This window comes from Dipodomys spectabilis, unplaced genomic scaffold (assembly GCF_019054845.1).
Source record: "Dipodomys spectabilis isolate Male_0828 unplaced genomic scaffold, ASM1905484v1 ptg000073l, whole genome shotgun sequence".
Lineage (NCBI taxonomy): Eukaryota > Metazoa > Chordata > Mammalia > Rodentia > Heteromyidae > Dipodomys > Dipodomys spectabilis.
Window position 1 is genome coordinate 4,875,875 of NW_024870750.1, and position 11,580 is coordinate 4,887,454.

General features: G+C 36.6%; 1 protein-coding gene across 1 annotated transcript in view; it reads left to right on the plus strand.

The window, feature by feature from the left end:
- Pcnx4 (pecanex 4) overlaps nucleotides 1–9,737 on the plus strand; it is a 31,922-nt gene extending 22,185 nt beyond the window's left edge. The window contains exons 8-11 of the mRNA XM_042682576.1: nucleotides 1,025–1,128; nucleotides 3,549–4,585; nucleotides 5,204–5,390; nucleotides 8,890–9,737. Coding sequence (XP_042538510.1) covers nucleotides 1,025–1,128; nucleotides 3,549–4,585; nucleotides 5,204–5,390; nucleotides 8,890–9,141 — 1,580 coding nt within the window. The 3' untranslated portion in view covers nucleotides 9,142–9,737. The remainder of the gene's footprint in view (nucleotides 1–1,024; nucleotides 1,129–3,548; nucleotides 4,586–5,203; nucleotides 5,391–8,889) is intronic.
- The last annotated feature ends 1,843 nt before the right edge of the window (nucleotides 9,738–11,580 follow it).

Sequence of the window (11,580 nt, forward strand, 5' to 3'; positions counted from 1 at the left end):
TTGTTTGCTCAGTCAAGCACAGTGGAAGATTCTTAGCAGGTTTGGTGGTTCCAAAATACCAGCCAAGGTCCAGCCTGTAGGCAGAGCTTTGGAAGGATAGCAGACAGACCTCTTCTGTTAAATATGCTAACTATGTGAAAGGAGTAGGCTTGCACAAAGATTATTTCTGTAGCATTATTTCAAGTAGCAAAAAATGGAAGCCTCTAAAGTATATATCAACAAGTAGATAAAGGTTCAACTATATTCATATAATGAATTATCAACAGCAGTTACAATGAATGAACTTGAACTGTTTGCAGCTTACCTGAATAAATCACAGAAATAGGATGTTGAAAAAAAACTAATTTCAAAAAATGCTTTACAAGCTGTGGCTCATGCCTGTAATCTTAGCTACTCAGGAGGCTGAGATCTAAGGATCCTGGTTCTAAGCCAGCCTGGGCAGGAAAGTCTGTGACACTCGTATCTCCAATAAACTATTCAGAAAAAGTTGGAAGTGGTGCTTGGGCTCAAGTGATAGAGCACTAGCCTTGAGCACAAAGAAGCTCAGGGACAGCACCCAGGCCCTAAGTTCAAGCCCCAGGACTGGCCACAAAAAGTGCTTTACATTGCAAAATATAAAAAGTGTATGTAAAAATTTTAAACCACAAAACAATGTTATTTATATACATGTATACTAAAAAGATCCAAACTGTTTCAAATCAGCCTTAAATTGACTTATACTTCGTTTCCTACTATACTTCACATGTACTTACCATTTTATTCAAGTTCTAATTTTTGTTTATCTGGAAAAGCTATATATATTTTATATATGATAATATGTACATATATTTATAAATATATATGTAAGCTGTTCCTACTGCTTATACAACGCTTACTTAATGCCTCCTGATAGGCAATTAATGGTTGTTTTTGTTACTAACCTAATTAGAGAATCAAAGATAGGAGTCAGTTCTAGATGTGTCATCAGTTTTGAAGATTCATATGGCAAAACCACTTTTTTTCATATTTTTCTATTTTGTTTTAGGTATCCTCTTACCTGGATCTCATTACATGGGCCGTTTTCAGGATCGTCTGATATGGATAATGATTCTTGAATGTGGCTATACTTATTGCTGTATTAACATTAAGGTCAATGTACATTTGAAACTTCTTTCCTATTTTATAATATATATGTAAATTTTTATTTGTTATATACACATATTTACACATCAGATAATCCCATAAGAAATTCTTTCACTTTCTTGTGAAAACACCTATTGGCTTTTAAAGGTCTATTTCAGTAAACATATATTGGTAGCTGACTAGTACTGATTACATAATTGAGCATGATAACAAAACATACCTTTTTTCCTTTTCTTTCAGTCCTATTCTTGTTAGCCATCTCCAGCAGAACATCTCAAAAACATGAATCAATAATGGTTAGCTCATATCATAAAGGCATTTTCAGCTTAATAAAATCGTCTTCCCACCCTATTATCTGTACCTGTTTTTCTCCTTTAAGAGTAAAATGCCTTACTATGTTACCTCTTATTTCATTTTCCTGTTCCTTACTCCAGGATTTTAACCCTATTACTCCAATGATACTGTTCTTGTCAAGGTCATCACTGACTGTCACCTTGCTAAATCCAAATATCTACTCTTAGATTCATCTTTCTTCAACTGTCACCAGCATTTGACACAGTTGTTCTTCTCTCTTGCTTCATAGATTACTCTTTACTCTCCTTTCCTGGTTCTCTTTTTCCTTGACTTCATTACATCAGTGTTCTCATTCCTAGAAGTCCTTGCAGAAAGTTATGCTTGACTCTTTCTTTTACTTCTACACTCTACATTGAGACAAGAAATCTGTTGACTATTCCTTTGAATTATATTCTTTATTCTGTCACTTTTTGGCACAATCTATACAGTAGAATAATTTGTTCTCATATAAGTGAGGTAGAAAGGCAAACCTATAATTTAATTGTGCTTTTAAAAATAAAGCAATTTTGGGGCTGGGAAGGTGGCTCAGTGGTAGAGCGCTTGCCTTGCATGCATGAGGCCCTGGGCCCGATTCCTCAGCACCACATAAGCAAAAAGAAAAAAGCCAGAAGTGGCGCTGTGGCTCAAGTGGTAGAGCGCTAGCCTTGAGCTGAAGAGCTGAGGGACAGCGCCCAGGCCCAGAGTTCAGGCCCCACAACCGGACCCAAAATAAATAAATAAATAAAAAATAAAGCAATTTTTATTTAGGAGGGTTTTGTTGTTGTTTGGTTTTGTGTGTGTGTGTATGTGTGTGTGTGAGAGAGAGAGAGAGTGGGGGCTTGAACTCAGTGCCTTAGCACTATGCCTGAGCTTTTTTTTTTTTTTTTGTTAGTTATGGGGCTTGAACTCTGGGCCTGAGTGCTGTCCCTCAGCTCTTCAGCTCAATGCAACTTCCACTTTTGTGGTTGTTTATTTGCGATAACAGTCTCACGGACTTTGCTGCCCGGGCTGGCTTTGAACCCCAATCCTCATATCTCAGCCTCCTGAGTAGCTAGGATTACAGGCATGAGCCACCAGCGCCTAGCTTCCTGAGTTGTTGGGGTTTTTTCCAAAGCTTTTTTTGCTCTACCACTTGAACCATGGCTCCACTTATTTTTTTGGTGAAGAATCTCATGGACTTTCCTGCCTGGGTGGCATCAAACTGCAGTCCACAGATCTCAGCTTCCTGAGTAGCTAGGACTACAGGCATCAGCCACCAGCACCTGGCTTAAAAGTTTTTAATGTATGATTCAATTTTGACAATATAGTCTTATAAAATTATATTTATATTCCATTAAGTTTTTTGTTCAATTTCAAATATAATTTCCATAATTTCTTTTGAATAGTGATAGTATTTTCTTGTTTTTATTAGCTTTACATTAGTTATACAGAGGAGGATTTCATTGTTATACTGCCTATATTTATGATATATTCTAATTGATCTTACCCCTCTGTCACTCTCCCAACATTATTTTTAATCTCTCTATCCAACATCAAATGTGTTAGCTAGGTGCTGGTGGCTTATGCGTATATTCCTTGCCACTCAGTAGTCTGAGATCTGGAGTCACAGTTCAAAACCTTTCCAGGCAGAAAAGTACAAGAATTACTAGCAAAAAGTATGGCTCAAGTGATAGCCATGCAAGCAATCTGAGTAAGTACAATATTTGGAGTTCAAATCCTAGTATTGCCAAAAAAAAAAAAAAAAGAAAAACATTCAGAAGTGTAACTTCATACATTTTTAAAGTGCATAAAGTTTAAGTATAGGTCTTAGGGGGAGAAGGCACTCAACTCATGGAGTATACCACAAAATTAAGGAAAGTAAGGGGAGGGGTGGGTCAAAGAAGAATGAGAATGATGAATGGAATGACACTGTGTTCATAAACTGCTTTGTTAAATAGTACCTCCTTTGTACTTAAAAAATTAAGTATAGCTCTTAAAGAAATTTTGTCATTTTCTGTGTTTTTTGATGAAAATCTATGACATTTACCAAACTAATAATGTTCTCAATATAATAAATAATTATAAAACTCAAGTACTTTTTATTTCTTCTTTAGGGGTTAGAATTGCAAGAAACAACCTGTCATACTATAGAAGCCCGAAGAGTTGATGAGGTATTTGAAGGTGCTTTTGAGCAAGAAGAATACACAAAAATATGCTCCTTTAATGAACACTTTGGAAATATCTTGACACCTTGTACTGTTTTGCCAGTGAAAGTATATTCTGATGCCAAGAATGTCCTATCTGGAATCATTGATTCTCATGACAACTTAAAAGAATTTAAAGATGACCTTCTCAAAGTGCTTGTGTGGATACTTATTCAGTACTGTTCCAAAAGGCCCAAGATGCAGGAGAATATTCCTAAAACTGAAAGTAAAAAGGAAACACCTCTAATAACCTTGCCTGCTTTAAACAGTGAACCTCATCCCAAATCCCTGGAAGAACCAGATAGTTCAAGTTCTGAAACTTTCAATGACTGGTCTGATGATGGTAATATTTTTGATGATGAGCCTACCATCACAAAAGGAGGAAAAGATCAATTCAAATTTGTACCCGGTACTAATTTGCCTATTCCAGGATCAGTGGACTCAAAGAGAGTTGGCGATCATCCCTCAGGCACAGTTCCTGAAAATGATCTTTTCAAAATAATTATGTTAGGATACCCTGCTGTAGACAAAGGAAAACAAGGAAATACGACATATATCCCACTGATAGAGTTCTCTTGTTCCCATTCTCACTTATTGAGCTTACCTCAAGAATGGATGTCTAGTTGTTTGCCCAGTTCTAAAGTGAAGGAAATGAGCTCAGTGTTTCCAGAAGACTGGTACCAATTTGTTATAAGGCAATTGGAATGTTTCTACTCAAAAGAAAATGCCTCAAGTTTACTAGAAGAAATTGCAAAGGATAAAGTTTTAAAAGACTTGTATGTTCGTACAGTAATGACTTGTTATTTTAGTTTATTTGGAATAGACAATATGGCTCCAACTCCTGGTCATATATTAAGAGTTTACAATGGTGTTCTGCCCTGGTCTAGTGCCTTGGATTGGCTCACAGAAAAGCCAGAATTGTTCCAACTCTCTCTGAAAGCATTCAGGTAACCCATTTTGATTATATGCAAATTGTATAATTGGCCCCAAAAATCATTTTTAATTAGCTAAAAGACTCATTTCTAATGTTTTAAATCACTTTCTTAAAAAGGAAAAACATGTTTATTTATTGTGATGTATCTATAGCTTGGTTAATTTCTGCTTCCTTTGTTTCTTTTTGTTGTTGTTGTTGTCATCAGTACTGTGACTTGAACTCAGGGCCTAGGCCCTGTCATATCCCTTAGCTGTTTCTCCCAAGGCTAGGACCCTACCTCTTGAGCCACTTCTGCCACTTACTTCTTGCTCTTTGGTGGTTAAACTAAATATTAGAGTCTCATAGACTTTCCTGCCTGGGCTAGCTTCTGTGATCCTCAGATCTCAGCCTCCTGAATAGCTAGGAGTACAGGTGTGAGTCATGGACACCCAGCTGCTTCCTTTGCTTTTTATGTGGAGTACTCTGGCTTACTGGATTTCTTCACTTCAGCTGCTTCATTTCTCCCTCAACCTTTTGTATCTGAAATATAGACTATTTCAATCCAAAGTCTTAAAAATATAGATTGAAAAAATATTTTATCATGAGTTGATTTTAAAATATCCTAAAATTGTTTGGGTCTTCATTGTTTTAGGTATACTCTGAAACTAATGGTTGACAAAGCAAGTTTAGGTCCCATAGAAGACTTTAAAGAACTAGCCAACTGCCTTGAAGAATATGACAGTGACTGGTGCATTGGTTTAATATCTGATGAAAAATGGAAGGAAGCAGTTTTACAAGAAAAGCCATGCTTGTTTTCTCTGGGGTATGATCCTAATATGGTAAGGTTAAAAATATTTGTTAAATTTTCATATGTTAACCCTAAAGCTTAGAAATCAGTTCTAAAATATTTGAACTAACTGATAGATGATATAACATTATAGCTGTTAATTCTATAGCAGTTACAATGTCAGGAAATTTGTAATCATGACTTTAAAATCGTAAGTTTATGGTCAAGCTGGCCATGGTGGCACACACTGGAGGATCACAAATTCAAGACCAGCCTGGGCTACACCTTTGTTGGGTGCTGGTGGCTCATGCTTGTATCCTAGCTACTCAAGAGGCTGAGATCTGAGGATCACAGTTTGAAGCCAGTCCAGACAGGCAAGCCCATGAGACTCTCATCTCCAATTAACCACCAGAGAATTGGAAGTGGAGCTGTGAATCAAAGTGATAGAGCACCAGCCTTGAGCGAAAGAGCTCAGGGACAGCAGCTAGCCCATGAGTTGTTATGTACAACAGCTAATCCGTAAGTCAAGTACAAGTAACTTGCTATAAAGTCTTTAACAAGATGGATTGTATTCTGATGCCCAGTTCAAGTATAAGAATGATGTCTTTGCTTTTAATTCCCTGGAAGGAAATTAATTTGTAAATAGAGGATTCTTTGTTTTCTATTTTATTCCCAAAAGCACCAGGGTTTGAGTTCAAGGTTTTACCTCTTGAATCACACCTCTAGCTCCAATTTTTTTTTTTTGCTTTAGGTGATTTTCCAGATAGGGCCTCAGTTTTTGCTTGAGACCGGCCTCTAGTATGAGATCCTCCTGCCTATAGCATGAAGCCTACCTCCAAAACTGACTTATTGAGATAGAACTTGCTACCTCTTTTGTCTAGCCTGGTCTCCAACTGCCATCCTCTCTATTTCTGCCTCTTGTGTAGCTGTGATTGCAGGTGTGAGCCAGGATGTCTTGCTAATAAACTGTTTCACTTACTGACATCTCTACTGTATTTGAAACAAAGCTAATCAGCAAGTATTCAGAGACTCCAAATAGAAGGTGTTAAGATTAAATGCTTGTTCTTATTATACTTAAAGATTTAATTCTTGAAGATTAAATTAAGATGAAATACTTGTTCTTATTATAGTTAAAAGGTCATTTTTACACAATGTGAAAGATTCAACCCTGCCGTGAGTTCTGAGTCTATCTAGCATTACAGGGTTAGGAGCTCTACAAATGCTCTCCCAAAGAAAAACTAATGGAAAAAAATTAAGAACTAAAGTACCAAAAATTATCCTAAAGGCATGAAGCAAGTGAGGAAACATTAACTCTGGAAGATTAAATTCCTTTTTGGAAAATCCCAAAAAGGACATCAAGAAAGCAGTAGTTGGGCCAAGTCTCACTGCCTCCTCCCTCATCAAGGGAGAAACTCCATTCAGACTAAAACAACCAAAGTCACAGGATTCTCTCTCCCTTCTGCTCCCTACTGGAGGACTGTTTTCTCAAGAGAACCATTTTCTCATCCAGTTTCTAGCTACATGTTGCTAAAGTCAACAAGTAGACTCCCTTCTAGCCACCCCTTTGCACAAGGTAGAAGCTTTGTCTTGGGCATGCTATCACTGAGAATACTGATTGCCTACTCATAAGGCAGAAGTTCTGCATGGTAAGAGGCAAGATAAAAGTCATGTGGTTCCTGTTCCACTCTACTAAGTGCTCCTCTTCTAAACCAGGAGTGTCCAGATCCAGAACATGTAATTATATGAATAATTATAACTATATTATTGTGTCTGTAGCATTTATAAATGTAATATGTCTAACAATATCACAAAAAGAAAAGAGAATAAAGCAATGTAAAGGTAACATTTCTATATTTCACTCAAGTTAGTTGTAAATTAAAAATTGAGTTAATAAGTTAAAACATGATAAACACCTAAGACTATTGCTGGAGAAGTGGAAAAAACATTAAAAGGAAATTTCAGTTACAAAATATTTACTTAAGGTAAAAGAAAGTCATAATGGAATAAATAAAGGTGAGACAGAAGACAAGGAAATAACAGATAAAATCTAACTATAGCAATTATAATATTAAATGAGACTAAATCAGAAGAAAGATTGTTCGGAAAAGTTAAATATGTAAATAAGAACATTAAATGGGAATGGATTAAAGAATCTAAATATATGGCAAAGATAGACAAACACAATCCAACTATATGCTGCCTACATCAGACACACTCTATATCCAAAAACAAAGTTTAAAATAAAAAGATTTGTCTTGAAAATAGCAACCTCAAGGCAATTGGAATACTTTAATAACAAAAAAGGTAGACTTTAAGAGAAAAACTATTAATAAAAGAATCAGCCCATTCTAAATACAATAATTATTGAAACATATATACAACTAGCACCAAGATACATGAAGAAACAAACTGACAGAAATGTAGAGGAAAAAAAACTGTAGACTTCCATACCCCACTTTGCATCATATAGAGAAATATACAAATCAACAAAAAATTATTAACCGATCTGAGCAGCACTCTAACCCAATGATGCCAACAGACATCTGTGGAGTACCCCACCTTACACATTCAGTGCGCATAGAACATTCTCCAGGGTAATCCATGATCAATCCACATTCAGTAAACCAAAAAGGATCAGTGTAATCCTTCATATATCTTCTCACCACAATTAAACAAAATAAAAGAAATGTAGCAAAGTTACAGCTATGTGGAAATTAACATATTCCTAAGTAATAAGTGGCTCAAAGAAGAGATCTAAAGAGAAATTGGAAAAGATATGATGCGTTAGATAAAGATGAAGACCCCCATATATCAAAACATTGGGAATGGACTTAAGGTACTGCTGTTCTGTTGATTAAATGTTTTTAAGGTAATACAAATTAATTTTATCGTAAAGATAACCCCCGCTTTCACTATATTTGATGTCAGTATAACACGTGGAGGAGATGGGAACAAACAAGTCGTTTAAGGATTCAGGTGGACCTGTTGCAACAATGAGAAGTACAAAATGTCATGTCAAAACCAGCTTTACAATGTCAGTGTGTGGGAGGGGGAGGGGGGGTATGAGTGGGTGGGGGGAGGGGGGAGGCTGGGAAGGGAGGTGAAGGGTAAACAAAGGAGGAAGCTGCAATGCTTGGTAAGAAATGTATGCATTATCCTGCCCATGTAATTGTAACCCCTCTGTACAGTATGTTCTCAAATAAAATAAAATTAAAAAAAAAAAGATAAGTAGCTTGTTTTTATCCTAAAGATAAGCTAATTTCGTGTGTGTCAGTCCTGGGGGCTTGAACTCAGAGCCTGGGCGCTGTCTCTAAGCTTTTGTTCTCAAGGCTAGCACTCTGTACCACTTGAGCCCCAGCTCTACTTCCTGCTTTTGTGTGGTTAGTTGGGAGATAAGAGTCTCATGGATTGCATTGTGTGTACATTGTGTGCATATTGAAAGCCTTGAAAGAAGGCTTACCTATGATGGGGTTTTTTGCCCAAAGTCTAAAAATAAAATCTAAATGTCATCTCCTTTCTCTTTCTCCTCCCTCTCCTATTACATTTTAAAGAGAGGTTACACTGGCAGAGTGCTTACCCTTCAAGAATTATTGGTCCAAGTTGGGAAGTTAAATTCTGAAGCTGTTAGAGGACAGTGGGCCAATCTCTCATGGGAATTGCTTTACGCCACCAATGATGACGAGGAGCGCTACAGCATCCAGGCTCATCAACTACTTCTAAGAAATCTCACAGTGCAAGCAGCTGATCCTCCCCTGGGATATCCAGTGTTTTCATCAAAACCTCTCCCTATACATTTGTGTTAGAGAGCCCCTTTTCACCTGTAACATCATCAGAGGAGGTGATACATGCAAAGCGGCAATGTCCTTTTTGTCATCTCACTAACATCCTGGTTGCCCCAAGGATGCCTGAGAAAGCAGAGCTCATTAAAATTGGTTCCTTTGACCATCTTAATGGTTAAAAACCAGTAAGAATAATCTTATGTCCAACATAAAAGCTAGAATTAATTGGCCAATATTTGTGCTCTGTAGATTATCTTAGGCTTTGACAGTTAAGAAACATTTAAGATTAGTTACTAAATTTTTTATTGCTTTGTTAGATGTTTGATAGGTGATTTGCCGTAAGTCAGCAGCTAGGTAATTATATAAAAAGCATGCTTATCAGTGTTTTTAATGATAATGGATCCTTTTGAAGCTTAGCATAATGTATACATGTATTTATTTGAAATATAATTTTGTAGTATTTTCAAATGTTGTACTGTTTTATTTTTACATTTAGTATGATCTAAATGTTTCCATACAATATATTACTTTTATCATAATACAATTCAGAAACCTTAAAGACTTTTAATAAAATATCTCCAATAAAATGTTTCCTCTGTGTTCATTTTAGTTTTTATATTTCACGTTAAACAAGCCATTTAAAATGATGGATGAGCAACAGTTCAGCTGGAATGGCCCTATATGTTGAAGTCTTGTTCCCCAGAGTGGCACTTTTGGGAGACGGGAGAACCCTTTAGATTTGAGATCCTAGTGGAGATTCTAGGTCATTGGAAGCATGACCTCAAAGGAGATAAGAGGGACGCTAGCACTTCTCTGTCCCCTTGAGACAAAATGCTTTGCTCTGCCATAAGCCAAGATCAATGAGGTCACTTGGTCATGAACTGAAACCTTCAAAACTGAACCAAAAGTAAAACTTTTCTAATTTGATTGTGTCTGGTATTTGTTTCAGTAATGGGAAGTTAACAGCAAGAGACAAAACAACCTGATCCAAAGACAAAAGGAAAACAGACCCAAAGGGGACTAAATAATAGTGTTATTAAATATAGTCTCTAGAATTGGTATTGTATGTTCGACTATACAAAACAAGATTGAAAATTTGAACAAAGAATTAGTCATTATTAAGAAGAATCAATTGTCAAATCCAAGAGTGTTTTTAAAAAATCAAAGCTGTTCACTGGTGGCACACCCCTATAATCCTAGCTACTCAGGAGGCTGAGATGTGAGGATCACAATTCAAAGCCAGCCCAGGCAGAAAAGTCTGTGAGACTCATCTCCAATAAACTAAAAATATCAAGCTTAAAATTCAGTGAATGGGTTTCTCTTCAGTTCTCAGGATTGAACCTTGGGCCTTGTACATTCTAAGAGGTGTTCTACCACTGATACACACTCCAAGTTTCAGATTTTTAAGGAATATCAAATTACACAAGATACATACATGACAAAAAAGCCAAACTATAATACATCATAAGAAAAAAGTACACAAAAAGTTGGTGTATGCCTATAATTCCAGAACTCATGAGATGAGGGAGTTGACAGCAGGAGGATTCAAATTCATGACCAACCATGGCCACACAGTTATGTTTGATGCGAGTCTGAGCTGCATAGTAAAACCCTGTCTCAAAAGAAAACCTAAAGAAAATCGTAAAGGATATTCTTCAGAGGAAAATGACCCTCCAAAAGCCCAGAGTAAAAGAATGCAAACAAAAATAAAATATTGTTAAGTATAAATAATTATTGACTACACAGAGTGACTTTGAAAATTTGAATAAATTTAATGTTAAAAACCTCAAAATAATAGTACTTATGAGGTGCAGGAGTTCTAAGGTCCTTGCGTTACCCAGAAATTAAAGGTTTTTAGACTTGTAGTGTGATCTATAGAGTTAAAAAAAAAAAGTAGCAAAAATAAGTAAGTAGATACCTCAAAGCAAATAGAGGGAACATGTAGAATAACAATTAGTCAAAAAAGATTTAAAAACCAAGAACGGTATTTCAAGCCTGTAATCCTAGCTACTGAAGAGGCTGAGATCTGAGGATTGCAATTTGAAGCCAGCTTGGGCAGAAAAGTCCATGAGACTCTTTTATCTCCAATAAACCAGTGAAAAGCTAGAAGTGGAGCTGTGGTTCAAGTAGCAGAGTGCCAGCTGTGAGTGAAAAAGCTAAGGGATAGCACCCAGACTCTGAGTTCAAGCCCCCCAACTGGCACAACAAACGAATAAAAGAGGACAACTAGAAAATGAATAGATAAGGCTAATTAAACCTGAGTATCAGTTACTAATTAACTGTATACATGACACACAGTCATACACCAGAAAAGCTGAAGATTGTAAGCATTATGCCCACCTTTGGTCCTCAGCTCCACCTAGATATGAGCTCCTCCCAGACCTGGAGTTCCCGCCCTACAGCTGGCCACTTCCTCTCTCTACCCAGACCTACCTGAGCATCTACCTACCTCACTTCCTGCCC